At 43.9% G+C, this 15,330-nt stretch overlaps 1 protein-coding gene across 10 annotated transcripts in view; it reads right to left on the reverse strand.

Moving 5' to 3' along the window:
* The window catches only part of SYNE2 (spectrin repeat containing nuclear envelope protein 2), a 267,254-nt gene that overhangs the window by 21,318 nt on the left and 230,606 nt on the right, over positions 1–15,330 (reverse strand). For all 10 annotated transcript variants that reach the window (XM_087448388.1, XM_087448395.1, XM_087448393.1 and 7 more), the window contains 2 exons: positions 15,078–15,244; positions 2,046–2,208 (listed from right to left, as the gene is read on the reverse strand). In XM_087448388.1, coding sequence (XP_087304514.1) covers positions 2,046–2,208; positions 15,078–15,244 — 330 coding nt within the window. The remainder of the gene's footprint in view (positions 1–2,045; positions 2,209–15,077; positions 15,245–15,330) is intronic.

The raw sequence follows: 15,330 nt of genomic DNA on the forward strand, positions 1-15,330 counted from the left end.
TTACTATAGTGGTAGTCCTGAACACCAACTCCATAACTTTTTTTTTGGTAACCTAGGGATAAGAATTCCATGCTGGTGATTCTGAATTCTATAAAGAGTGAACCCTTAAATCAGACAGATGGAAATTGTGTACCATTTCAGTACAGGAACAAATAAGGCCAAGAAGGGGGCAGCTGCTCCAAATCATATGCTTTTGAGAATAAACTTCCTATAATTTAATGTTTTGTCACCCTTCAGATTTATAAAACATTAACATACATTTAATGTATTTAATGTATGACTGACAAATTTAGCCAGTCATTCTTTAAGAGGAAAAATATTGTCAGCTTCTGTATTATTTACCTGAAAAAATTTACCACTCAGGGTAAATGGTTATTTGCAAGGCCTTGTCTATAAACAGACTATTCAAGAAATTCATCCTAATGGATCAAACTTGTAAATAAACCTGATAATGTTTGGTAGCTGTGACTCCACTGAGAAGGGCATTAGAATCTCTGCAGTGTCCATTAACACATTACTTATATCGACATTCATTTCTCCACAAAGCAAAGACAGAATTTAGATGACCTCAATGAAAACGACACATTTAAATTTCTGAGGCTAAGTGGAAAAACCAGTATTTTTACTTTGTAGCATTGCTAAATCATACTAATTTGAAAATAGAATAGGCATAGTTTAAACTGTAATTGTAATAGATTGAATAAAGATCTAAGTCAAGAGTAATATCAGATACTTAACTCTATTTCACGGTAGCATAAGATGTTACTTATTACGAGGTTTGACCTGAACTCAAGAGAATTCATCAAGGGGTGGCCTTGATGATAATCTGATGAAAAAGGTTCAGCCCCCACTTCTGTCCCTAAACAGCTGTGAATGTGGGTGAATCTCCATGGTGTGCTGACAGACAGAAAACACCAAGTCTTTGGAGGTAACACAAAGAAAACAGGAGTCTGAGAACCTGATGGCACCATATTGCTTATATGGTCAAAATGGAATCTGCTCATAGGTCTGAGGAAAACACAGGTGATGGAAAGCTACTGAAAGAATAATATAAACTTAACTATTTTAAAAATAAAAGCAAGTAGGGCCGGCCTGGTGGCGTAGTGGTTAAGTGCTCGTGCTCTGCTTTGGTGGCCTGAGGTTCGCAGGTTTGGATCCCGGGTGTGGACTGATGCACCGCTTGTCAAGCCATGCTGTGGAAGTGTCCCATATAAAGCAGAGGAAGATGGGCACAGATGTTAGCCCAGGGGCAATCTTCCTCAGCAAAAAAGAGGAGGATTGGCAACGGATGTTAGCTCAGGGTTGATCTTCCTCACAAAACATAAAAAATGAAAAAAAAAAAAAATAAAGGCAAGTTTAGGCACTGCGTATGAGAGAGAATGAGCACGTGAACGTGAGCCCACGGAGGGCAGGAAAGTGGATTTGATAAGTCAGTGATATCAAAGAGCACACCCCCGGTTAGTGCGATGATGTGACCACCAGCAGGACTCAGTGGTTTTCAAACGGTGGAATTCCCAGGGTTGGCTCCAGGTGCATAACTGACGACAGAAATGCAGAGGGCACTGCAGGAGAGGCTTCCTAAGCTATTGGTCCCAGCATGCTCCTTATCACCCCTTTTTCTGTTTTAAATTTTTTAAAGCTCTATCAGATACACTGAGTATTATCCCATGAAAACCTTCCTTGGTTAGAACAACTACTTTTCTTTCAATTCATTGCCTTCCAAAACTATATTAACAAAAACAAAACAAAGATCCAAGTTAAAAATGCAAAATAAAAAAAACCTTATTTAGCACTAAGATTAGGTCTGCATCTTAAATATTATTCAAAGTATTTCACATAGAGCTATGTGAATGGTGGTGGAGGTGGGCACTCAAGAGATGGATGCCTCACACATCCAAGAACATGGACAGGTGGTCAGCTTTCTCTGGAAAAAACAAGCCCATATTATGAAATGTGAACACACTTAAACACACAGCCGATATGGGAAGGTCTGAATTAGCAGATATCACAGACACCTATACTCTTCCAAAAGCTCATTTCCCCACCTGCTGCTCGGCGAGCCTCTTCTGGATCTCTTGATCATCACAGACGTCATAAACCACGGGCTTAGAGAGCTCAGACTCAATTCGAGCCAACCAGGTGCGAAGGTTGCTCATGTTTTTGTCTAACTGCTGAATAAAAGCAAAGGTCTCCTTCAGCTTCTTCACCCTAAACATAATGGTTGGAAAAAAAGAGGTGGAAAGCAAAAGCACGTTTAGTGGTGAGAAGAATGCACCAAAGAGGGTGTTGGAGGGTAAAAAGGAAACTATAAAAAAAAAAAAAAAAAAAAAAGGAATCTACATTGGTTATTGATTTTATAGCAGGAACAACTCTCACATCACCAGATAGTTTTCACAGAATATGTGACACTTTACAAAATTGCTGTTCCAGTTGATTTCAAATGGACTAAGAGTTAATCCACCCATGCAAATATGAAGTCCTATTATTCCCAGTGTGAGATCCCCTGAGACCCAGTCCATTTTTACGGGGTTCCAGAGGAGAGAGGAGATGCTATTTCTTTCTTTCTAGGTTAAAATAACCACATGTGACTTCTGTCCAGTTTCTGTCTTGGGGATGCCTGAGATCGAAGCAGCCAGGACCTTCCTTGATGGGTTAAGATGTTACAAGCCTGGTTCACTTGGTGGTATCTAGCCCATGCTGCCTCTCATGGGACCCTCCTCTTGAGCAAGCAGAGAACATGTGCCAAACCCCACCCCATCCAGTCTGAGGGGTTGAGGGTGCCATACATAAAGAACCAGCCCATTATGGAGCAGCTGTGTCAGCCCAAAAGGGAGGGGACACAAAGATAGCCTGCAAGCACAGTTCTGATGCCGTGTCCCTCACCAACCCGCCCAACTCAGCAAGCGTCCCTGTAGTCCACAAGCTCGCTGGCATGTCCACGTACTGTTGAGGGGAAATGTGGCAGCTGCTGAGGGAAGACAATCTTCATATACATCCTGAAATAAAATGCTTCCATGAACTTCTATAAAAGTCCTGAAGTAGAGCTTGTTCTAGTGATCTGTGGGAATCCCAGAGATTTGAAGTAATGGCTACAATGGAAAGTTCCCACTTATCAAAACTCAAGTTACAAGGTGCTGTCAGAACTGCATTCCATGGCACTAGAAATAGAAATTGGAGCACTGACCCTAACTCGCAGGAAGCTGATTCTCCACCACCGTCATCTCTTCCTTGACCGCCTGTGAACAGCTTCCTACCGCCTGCCTTGCCCTCCTATCTGCCTTTGGTTCTGTAGCCAAAGCATACATTCTAGACGGCAAGACCAATCCACGCTCAAACCCTTCCATAGTCCTCGCCTTATCCTGATGTACTGGTTTAACCCCCTGACTTTGCAGGTCCTCAAGAAGACAGCGGCCTCTCTGCCTCCACCCCTGCACATTGCAAAGTGGCTCCTCTTCTTCTGAAGCCTCTACCACTGCTCACTGAGGCACTGGGGGCCCCTTGCCCATGTGCTTCTGCAGCACCCCTCATTCACCGTGCACCCATCACAACAGAGCCCGCGCTGGCCAGGCTGCACAGGGCTTGTTCCCTCTGCATGCACAGCACCTCCCACACTGCCTGGTGGGCAGGAGGTGTCGACAAACATTTGTTGAATGAACAAATGTGTATAAGACTTCCACTACAAGCTATTATGTAAGTAGGCCACAGAGTCATGTGTGTGCTTTTTTTACTTTTTATTTTTAATTTTTTTTGCATCCCACAATAGACCAAATCAACTCTGGGGATTGACTTCTAGTTCCAGTTCTATTCCCAGCTAGTTTTATGATTTAAGGAAAATCCTTTTACCTCAGCCCCCTCATCTCTAGCAGGCCTCTGCAGTCCCTCAAGCTTCAGGGAGGTGGTAGCATCCAGATGACATTCAGACCAGAGATCTGGAGGTGAGCAGACTGGGTCTAAGTCCCATTGCACCATCTATGAGCTGTGTACCCCTGCAAGGAACCTAACCTTCCTGCCTCCTAGTTTCCTCGTCATCTGTAAAATTATCCACCTTGCAAGTGGTTGTGAGACCAAAACAAGAGGATGCACATAAAAACCTTTGGCAGATAGTAAGTGCTCAATACAATCCTAGCTCTTATTACTGCTGACCAGGATTACATGATGCTACGATGATGCCTCATTTATACGGCATTGGACCTCTCAAAGTCTTTTTACAAATATTTTATTCTCAACAGCGCCATGAGGTGTGGTAGGCAAGTCTGGAGGTGAACAGCACAGATTTTGTGGTCAGGGCCTGGGTTTGAATCCCAGCTCTGTTTAATCTTATCTGTAAAATGGTGTCAAAAGCAGGCTCTTCCTTTACTGGGTGGCTGAGAGGATTGAATGAGATATAAACACATTGAAGGCATTCAGCACAGTGCCTAATAGAGATAAATGCCCAGAAACTACGGTCATGATGATTTTCAAGGAGGTGTGTTTTCCTAATCGTATTCTTATGGCAAACACCATAAGGAGAAGTTCCCTTCAAAGCCACAAGGTGATTTATTAAAAACGAAGTAACAGAATCCGGGGCCAGGCCTAGATGCAGTTGTAACCTAGAACTCTCCTTTGTTCCTGTGGCTTTAGAGGTACCACCTCCTCACCCCAATGTCTTGTCACCCTGACTTCCCAGGGACCAGACAGAATACTCCAGACAATGCCAGAGCAGCTGGAAACCCCAGGCCCCATGGGACAAGAAGTCTTCCATGCAGTTTGCAAGGGGCTACCCTCCTGTAAGGCTCTGGCTGGAGAAGCAGCCCAACCCTGAGAGCTTCCCACAGGTGGGGAGAGGAGCTCAGGCCCAGCAGCCTCTGCACACCTCTCCTGCTTCCCCCTTCTCCCAAGACCTCAGCCCCCACTGCTTTATCCAGCACCTGACCCCATTCTATCATAAGGATCCTAGCCTCTTTATTTTAAAAATAAGATGGCTAGAATGCAATTTTTTAAATGAAGGGAACTAACAAGCAACAAAATAACCTGGGTGCAAAAAACACAGAGACATCATAATCTTGAATCGTGTTAATCCCAGGGTGAGGTGTGCAATGAGCAGAGAGGGGAGTATGGAGAACATGGAGGAATAATTTAGTTGGCTTCCCCAGGACTACAGTACTCCAGACAACCCAATGGGGTGTGGGAATAAAATATTAGACTTTCTATTATTATTCCATTCTTTTAAAATTTCTACATTAGGTATGCTTTATAATTCACAAGCTTTATTACTAAAATGGAACATCCACAGAACATGCTGACATCTACATGTGCCAAGCCTATTGTGTTTTATATGTTAGCAACTCATTTAATCATCACGACAATGCTATGAGATCAGTACTATTAGTATCCCCATTTGACACATGAGGTAACTGAGGCACAGAGATTAAATGCTCGCCCCAGTCACATGGTCATTAAATGGCAGAGGCAGGATTCCAACCTGGGCAGTCTGGTCTAGAGCTCCTGTTCTTAAGTACTTTCCTTGTGGCATCTCATATAAACCCTCATATGGTAATGTGCACATACTGGGGGCATGGGATGGTTTTCATTGCTGTCAGGGAGCATGATCAGAAGTCTAGACTCATAGCTCCAGGATACACTGGGGAGTAAGTGTTGCATTTTGGGAGCCCGTGTTTGCCCCTCCCTGATTTCCTTTCAACAAACATTTAACCATTTGCTTTGTCTTAGGTCTTATGCAGATTCTGAGGACTCAAAGATAACTGAAATATAGGTCTTATGCCCAAAGAACTCATGGTCTAATTTAGACATTTATAAAACAACATAGGAAGTGCTCAATAAATTTCTTCTGAATAACTGATGTTCACTCATACCTTCGAATGTGTCTTCTTCATAAAAGAGGCAGCCATGTTATATTTCAAAGAAAAGTGCTAAGGATCAGAGCACCTCCGAGCCGTCTTGCCACAAAACAATTTGCTGCCACACTATGAACCACACATGCTCCTAAACCTTGGTTCCACATTGGGCACGTGAAGTACTGAGAAACAAACATGCATGTAAATCACACGCATACTTAGGGCAAATTAACGAGGAAGGGAAGAGGGGAGGGAAAGAAAAGAAGAAGGTTGTTAAGAAGCTACAAAACATCCATCCAGTCAGGATTTAACCTGCTTCTACGTCCCAACCTCTGACCGAAGGTGTAATACCCCAAAATATGCGGTGATATAAATCAATGTTGTTCCTCAGATAATCATGTGACAACTTACTCTAGACACCATCAGATGTCCTGTTGAGTTTGCACGGTTCTATTCTGTACAGACACTGTCATCTAACAATCACCTTTTCCAGGTCAGGAAGTATGCGTCATTTGCCAACCCAAGCAACCGATCTCCACCTTAGGCCTCCTTAATACTGCTCTTAGAAAAATTTAAATCTTGAGTTAATATTGGGAAACAAGGGAACCCATTCAGAAACCAGACTGTTGGCACAGGGAAGCAACCCCAAATTGCATTACATCAACCACCAAGGCGTTCTGTTCACGTAGCTCACCACTCTGCACTGGCCCATGTTTCACCCAGGTGCGCTCGACTAACACTGCTCTCATGTATATTTCAACAACTCAGGTTTCTCCAGAAAAAATACCATGATTTCCTGAGTCGAATTCTAATTCCAAGGACTGGGAAAACAATTTTCGGGTGCAAAGGGAAAGTTTTTCACCTGTGTAGATTATTGGAAGACTTGAATAAAACTAAAATATCTTTATGTAAAACCAAACAAAATAAGAATTTTGGCTAAGAGTAGCTACAAATTAGAAAATCTTTTGCAGGGATTATGGGTAGAAATGTAGAAAATAATAAAGGGTGAATAAAGTTTTCCTTTTATTTTAATAGTGATGGATCAGAATATGATACTTACGAGCCCTGCTCTCCCTCCAAAACAAACAACATCAAGCCAAGCTAGTATCGTTCTAGGTAGCAAGCCTAAGTGTTACAACATGTGATGGAGGCTTTAAATATCAAATTCGTGTATATGGAATAATATACACTTCAGTCCGCTTCTCTACAGGCTAAAGGGTCTACAGTTACATTATAAAGGCTCTAGATCAAAATAAGTTAAAAAAATTCCTATGCCAATATGGACAGCATAACTTAATAATATGGAAAACTGAGATGGTCCAAGTGTCTGAATTTATATGAAAACAAACAAACTCAGACCTGTGGACAGCTGTCAGTTGCTAAAATAGTACAAATTCTGTACAATTGCATCTTTTTAAGTGAGTAAACATCTTTATATAGCAGGCTCATCAATTACTCCAAGATCTTGAAGACCTGATTTTGGGGCATGGACATTACAATACATTTGAGCTCATCGCCTCTTTGAAGCATTTATGTCGCTGGAGGACTTCCATTTTCCACCCAGCATAATCACTTCTCTCCCCTGCTTGTCAGAGGCTGCCTGCAGACGCCACACGCACGCTGACACTGAGAAAGAACCCATCCCCCGATGGCAGAGCACACAGACTCCACGGCCACCATCTCATCAGTAATTTCTACTGTAACCAAAACGAGAGAGCGAGAGAGCAAGACACAGAGACAGCAGCCACCCCTCGGCCATATGCAGAGCTGATGACTGAAATGGCACTTACTGTTGACGAGAAAAAATCATTCCTTATGTTTATCGAAAGCTCCAAGTTCCGGCTGCACCTCCACCTCCGGAGGACGAGGCAGCCCCTCCCCCGCCTGGTGGGCCTCTCCATTCACTGGTTCAGCATCCTCCCCAGGCCGCCCTCCCCCAGGCTCCTGTGGGCACGGCTCTGCTCGCAGCCACAAAGCAATGCCCGCAGGAAAGGGAGAGATCTGCTTCCCAGCTAACTGCAATTTTTAATCTCAGTTTTCTCCCTTCCAATAAACAAATATCTCCAGCTCTTTCTTCTCTCTCTCTCTCTCTCTCACACACACACACACACACACACACACACTCACAAACACACAGTCTTTGTTCTGACGTACAGGATTGCAATGCTGGGGGAAGAAAGTCACAGGGTTATCTCGGCTATGGGTTATTTATGAAGTACTATAAACCGAGGGAAGAAACATTCAGATTTGGGGCACAGAAAAGAGGATTTCTATTCTCGTCAAATTAAATTTCTCTGTTTCAGGTTTAAAAGAAAGGGTGAAATCTGAAGCCCCTGAGTCCAACAGCAGTGCCTCTCTCCTGTCCTCCTAAAGAAGAAATTTCCCCAGGGGGTTTTCTGACCTGCCTTTTTAGTCCTGTGCATCCTGGTTTAGGAGGGGCAGCGAGTTCATTTAGTCCATTCCTCTATTTTTTGCAGAAAAAAAAATCTATATTGTAGTACAAATGAGAGTTCAAGACTTTTCAGAGGAAGAAATTTTGCAATTTTCTTTGCTAGCTCCTCCTAGGGTTTACCATAATCTATCTGAAAATTCCTCCGCACCCCTAACCACGGTTCTCCACGCGATTCTGGGCGGCTCTGCTTATCGGAGCACCCTTGGTTTGTGTCCAGCCCCTTTTAGGCTCAGTCCCAGCTTTATTTTGAGACTCAACGATATCAATCATTTCTCAAGGCTCCCTAAAGCACATTTAGCCATTATTACAACCCCACCTTGAAACACAGCAAGCACATTCTAGATCAGTGAAATTAGGACTGTGGATTTGGAAACAGTTCTCCCCAAATGCAGCATGTGACTAACTTGTGTCCACATGCTTGGCCATCCTTGGGACCTGCTAAATATGACCCCCAAGGCTCGTACACTGGACTTGCTTGATGCTGGACACTAGGCTACTGATTGCTCATTGTCCCACTGAAGACTGCTATCTCCTTGGGGAAGCTCCCCAACTCTCAGGAAGGCATTTCTGTAGGGCCTGGGCGCAGCAGCCACCTGCTCCAGAGGAGGAATGATGGGGCTGAAGAGAAGGAAAAAGGAAAGGGGAGAGGTCGACCTCACATCTGGCTCTCCCTGTGCTGAATCTCTAAATCGTTCCAGGCCCACTGGATCAGGCAACCTGCTAAGACCAGAGCAAGTCAACTTTATGACTAGAAGCATTGTTTGGTCTTCCAAAAGAACCTTGAGAAAATACAGATAAAAAGAGAGCAATGAAAAACTTTAACAGTTTAAAAAGGCACATATCTCCCTGCCCATTCTGCAAGGGATAGAAAAACAATCTTAACACGCCATGGCAATAACTGCTGAGTTTAAATGACAACATTTTAATTGCTACTATTATAAAGCAGGTGGGCTTTTCACATTGGTAGGTGAAATGTGAAAATTACGTTTAGTTAAAAAGTTTTTTCATGGACTTGATCCTTCTGATAGCGAGAGAGAGCTATTTAGTCTAAATAGGAAGGGACCAGATGGTAACATGTCTGAGTTAGTTCCTCCTTCAGAACATTGGCTTAAGGATGCCAAGTCTATTAATGATGCTACCATCAAAGAGAAATTAGGAGAAAGCTAACAACACTCATGACATTTAAGGCTCCCATGTTCCTTTTTCCATAATGAACATTTAGAAAATACAGATAAGCAAAAAGAAAATTAAAATCGCCGATGATGCCAACACCAACAGATAAGCAGTGTAAACGTATGTCTTTCTGCTTAGCTGTCTCATCTGTGTTAGGCACTGAAAGCTTTGACCAGATTACTCTCACATGTTACTAGAAAGAGTCTTTACAAAGAGCCACCCTCCCCATCCATGTCTCTGAAGAGGCTCTGCCAAGACAAACAACCAGCCAGAGTGACTCACTAAAGACACAGGGCTCCTGCTTCACAGGACACAGCTGAGGCTTTCACTAACGAAATGGGGAGGGGGTTGAGGGAAACAAAAGTAGGTGGATTTTCAAAGAGTTCAACTACTGGGATTTTGAAATCAAGGGTAGACATAGGTGAGATTTTGTGTCCGGCTGAGTCTTTCTCTGGCATCAGTCCCAGTGAAGGGACGACGGCCGGGGACCCTCTTTTCAGAGCTTTGGGCTGTGCTGGCTGAAGCAAGTCAACTTTGCATCTTTTTGTCCATCACTCAACATCCTGTCCCTAAGCTGTTCTTATTAATAGGTAACCTGGGGTTCCTCCAAAACAGAGGATTGCACATACTGGTAATTCTGAAAAACAACTTCTGTAATTTAGTTGTCTCTCCTGTATTCAGATTTTGCTGGGTCATTTTTCAAAGACATTATCTGAGAAAACATGGGGAAGAGGAGGAGCTAATAGCTATAAATAAAAGAAATTAACTCTTTATTTAATCTGTCAAATAAGCCTAGTAGTATATAATTAATATTTACTGTCATCAAATCAGACTGGGTTCTAGAATAATCATACCATTCACCAAAAAATATATAGTGCTTCAAATGGCCTTTCTGTTGATGAAATGAATAGCACGTTTTACAAGAGTGCAGACGTCACAAATGTAGGAAGCTGCGCAGGGGCCAGGAGGACTGCTGAAATCTCCTGCAGCAATTCTGACGGAGAGCCAGTTCTGTGGATTTTAATGCCCGCCTCAGGGCCTATGTGACCTGATGTGACGAAATCAGCATTAAGGTTGACTTAGGCTCCTCCAACCCCCTTTGGTTGTTTGGTTATCTCAGGAGACGTGTCCTTCAGGTTCTTTGCTTGAAGGATTTTATAGAAGCTGAAGAACACTTTACAAGCACAGGAAAAACAGTGGTTTGGGTCTAAGCCCCTCTGCTTCCTCCCTTATCATATGGCCATACTGAACTGCACCAGAGGCTAACACTGTGTGTGTATGCATGGACCTGTGGGTCCCAGGATCTTGTGCATAGTCTATCGACAAGGAAACAGGCTCACAGAGGCCACAAGACCTGTTCGCAGTTAAGCGGCAAATCCAGGCTTCCCGCCTCTTGTGCAGCACATGTCCCTTCACCCAGCTGCTCACTCTGGAGCTCTGTGTTCCCCAGACCAGCACCACCGGCAATACCTGGGCACTCGTTAGAAATGCACATTCTGGGGCCGGCCCCGTGGTGTAGCGGTTAAGTGTGCACGCTCTGCTGCTGGCAGCCCGGGTTCGGATCCCGGGTGCGCACCAAGGCACCGCTTGTCAGGCCATGCTGTGGCGGCGTCCCATATAAAGTGGAGGAAGATGGGCACAGAGGTTAGCCCAGGGCCAGTCTCCCTCGGCAAAAAGAGGAGGATTGGCATGGATGTTAGCTCAGGGCTGATCTTCCTAACAAAAAAAAAAAAAAGAAATGCACATTCTCGGCCCTACCCAGACCTACAGAATCAGAAGTTCTGGGGTGGGGTCCACCAATCCACGTTTTCATGAGCCCTCCAGGGATTCTGACGCATGTTTAAGTCTGAGAACCACTGGTCTAGAGTAGACAGTAAATTCTACATTGAGTTCTAGGCTTTAGAAAAATTCTGATAAACTACCTTTAAAAGTCAAGTTCTCCAAGGAGCCAAGTGCCCTTTTGATGCATGGTGCAGTGAGACAGACAGATCTTGGGTCCGTCCCTACCCTGTGCAGAATCGCTTTTAGCCTTGGGTCAGTTATTTGCCCTCTCCGAGCTGCAGTGTCCCTCTCTGTAACATGGAGGATCCTGACCATGCAGGGTTGTTGCAGGAATGAATGAAATAATATACACGAGGAGCCTGGCACTTAAAAAATTAACAACACTGGTTTCTTCCCCTATCCAGCCCATAACGGAGCCTACCACTAGAAATGATCAGAAATTTTATGTGCATTTAAGTAACCTTGTCCTCCATTTTCATCAACTCTTTTGAAATTTACCTTTATTTTGCTGAGAATGAATCCAAAACAATAGGTCTCTTTTGAGTGAATTAAACCTGATTTATTGAGGTCTTGAACTTCTGAACACCATTCTCAACTTGGAAGTTAAGGGCTTGTAGTTAAAATCTTGAAGTCATGAGGCTGGGAACCTGTGTAGGGTCTCCCTCCAAATCTTACTTATTTTTTTTTTTTTGGTGAGAAGGATCAGCCCTGAGCTAACATCCATGCCAATCCTCCTCTTTTTGCCGAGGAAGACCGGCCATGAGCCAACATCCATGCCGATCTTCCTCCACTTTATGTGGGATGCCGCCACAGCACGGCCTGACAAGCGGTGCATTGGTGTGCGCCCAGGATCTGAACCCGGGCCGCCAGCAGCGAGCGGAGCGTGCACACTTAACCGCTACGCCACGGGGCCAGCCCATTACTTATCATCTTTAACAAGAGATGTTGTCGCCTGCCACAGGAGTGAAGCAGCAGAATACTGTGAGCAGGACAGAAAGGGTTAAACAGTATCCAGAATTCTTCGGCAAACAAGGCCACAGGTTCTTGCAGGTTCTGGCTGGCACTGTTAAACCTAAATTCTGCAGCCTGTGCTCCCCCTTCCCTGACGGTGATACGATCAGTGTCAGAGATCAGACTATGAGCTGATTCTGTGTGAGGTCTATTTACGGGACGTCCAAGCTAGCTGCCTCAACCCGCAGGTTCCCCTGAAGGGTAAATCCAACTAAGACTTTTCTATACTCTCAGCCATTTGTCTCAGCCTGGCTCTTGCTTTAAGGGAAGATAAATTATTCCCTCCCTAGTTCCTCAATTTTGAAGGGATTAGGTTCTCACTATGTTCTACTCATTTCAGTGTAACAAGCTAGAAGGGTCTGGCGTAACAGGGAAGCAACACAACTGCCTGAGTTGAAATCCTGATTGCCTCATGTGTTGGTGACGTAACTGTGCACAAGTGACTTAACTTCAGTGCCTCAGTTTCCTCATCTGCAAAATGGGATAATGGTATCTACCTTTCAGAATACAATGAAGATTCAGTGAAATCATACCTAAAAAGCACATTTTTAAGAATATAGCCGGCAGCCAATATATTTGCTATTATTTCAACTTCTTATTTTGTCAAGGGCTCCTTCCAAAAAGACCACTGAAATTTCACCTGCTGTTTTTTCTCTTTCCCACCAAGGAATTAGCTAAAGACAGGCAGCCAGAGAGGAGAGAGGAAAATATAACCAAAGCATGAATGACTACACTGTCACTCTGGTCTTCAAGAAGCATAATCTAGATCTTTCTCCTGAATGATCTATGAACAGGCATGATGTCATTATACCCTTGATTAATGCCAGTTGCCCAAGAAGACTTGGGATATAAAGACAATGGAGACAAAGACATGCTAGACATGATGTACCTAACAGAAATGATCTTATTCTTAGGCACTGGAATATTCATTCATTTCAACAAATATCTGAAGCACTGTTCTAACTACTGGAAGTAAGATTGTCAAAGACACTGGTTTCATGGAGGAAAGACCTCTCAATATTAGACATAACCAAGGGAATCCTCTTCCACTCAATGAACATGCTACTTAGTCTTAGAGTCTTCTTAGGGAAAAACAATGATAATCACTACTCAATAGACACTGGCTCCCGTGTGCTGATCCTGTGCCAAATGCGAGGCACATGTCATTCATCCTCACAGTGGCGTCTGATGTAAGTAGTGCTGTTAAACACATTTTGCAGATTTGGAAACTGAGGCTTAAGAAGGTGAAGTCACTACTCAAGCTTCCCAGGTAAGTGGTGAAGTCAGGACTGGCTCAAAATCTGTGCTCTTAATCCTTACTTGGGTCACTGCCATGGATTTCCACCGATTTTTTTTTTTTCAACTGGCAGTAGAGAGAAGTTGGATTCAGCACAGCTTACACTGCCAGCCAAATCACCCTAATATTTGTCTTCAGCAGCCCCTCCACTGCTAAAAAGCCATGAATGACTCAAACGTGATATAGAAGGCCCAGTCTTTCATTGAGATTTAAGGACTTCTAAGACTTAGCCCCAACCTACCTTTCTGGCTTCCTCTCCTCCACTAGAGCCAGTGGAGCTTCTTGTCACTTCCTGAACAGCTTCTACACTGCCCTGCCCTGCACCTTTTGCTCACAACATATGTTTTTCCCTCTCTGCTACCAGTATCACTCAAGAATCCCAACCCTTCATTCAGGACCATCTGGGAACACCACTCTTCTGTAGGGCTCTTCCTAATTCCCACCCCCACTCCAGCAAGACGAGAGCTGAGCTCTCAGACCACTCGGCTCTACAGCTGCTCAGATGTCTGCTCCCATTAATGTAATGGACTCTTCTTACTTCCTGTCCATAATTCTCAGCACTTACCCTGGTGCCTTTTCTGATTCAATCAGGTTCACTTACAGTTTACAATAAACTACGGGTTAAAGGAAATACCAAATTATTAAGAGTATCTTATTTTCAGTACTCCCTAATTCTTCATTAACCTTCCAGGATTCTCCTGTATATTCCACATTATATACGTGTTCAAAACATCCGAGCACACTGTTCTGCACAAGACTCGCTCGGCCAGCAGAAGCATGAAGCTGCCCGAGTGGTTCCAAAGCCAAATGACTGCTCTTTGTATGTCAGGTTGCAACTGGAAAACACTTGGGCTGTCTTTGGAGAGAGAATTTGAAGACAGAAGACATTTAAAAGCTTTGAGTGGCATCATCATCATTATTTGTGAAGGGAGATAAAATTATCAGTCTCATTTCTGACAAAGTTGCACTAGAGAATATAGCTTTGAGATGTCGTCATAGCCGTGCCTCCCAGGTCCACAGCTTCAGACCAGATGCCCACTGGGGACCTGGCACGTCTGGCACACACTTACGGCAGGTCCCTGCCTTGAGTGTGCCAAGCCCCTGTGTGTGGGGGGGCAGTCAGGGCCCTCCAGAAGCGCATCAAGAAACCTATGCCCTGACCAACCTGCATTTCCACACACAAGCAAGAACAGGCAGGAATGGTTTCATCAGGGGGACAGCAATCTTACAGCAGAGGTAGAGTTTCTAAATAATATCTCCTCAAGAATCTCTTTTCATATTAAGTTTCCAACTCTCATTGAAACCTAACCTAATTCATGTTAAGTTTTAAGCTAAAGAAAAAATATATTAAAGTGGCATATACTATAATATAACCTTCCTATAATGCTGAAATAAGAATTTCCACTCATTTTTACCGAACTTTATAAAACTGCCGGATCACCTTAGAGGAAGGCTGGGCTCAGTTTCTAGATCTGTGAAGTAACCGCTGTATCCCGGGAGTAGGAATCATGTTTAGGCGATTTCTTACCTTGATCCAATGACATCAAAAAGATGTTGCCAGCGGTCGTTAACTTTGCTGAGCTTGTCATCGATCTCGGCTGCTCTCGTCTGGTTGCTGGCCTGGATCAGCTGGTCACCCATTTGCTTTAACTGTAACTTGTTTTCACTAAACAAGTTTATTTCTTCCATGCAGTCCTGGCAGAGGCACCAAAACACAAAGGCTGATGTACCACCAAAGAGTCACTTCTTCACCAGCCATAAATACGGTTGCCTCTTGAAAT

The sequence above is a fragment of the Ceratotherium simum genome, chromosome 24 (genome assembly GCF_057802395.1).
Source record: "Ceratotherium simum simum isolate JZ-2026a chromosome 24, ASM5780239v1, whole genome shotgun sequence".
Lineage (NCBI taxonomy): Eukaryota > Metazoa > Chordata > Mammalia > Perissodactyla > Rhinocerotidae > Ceratotherium > Ceratotherium simum.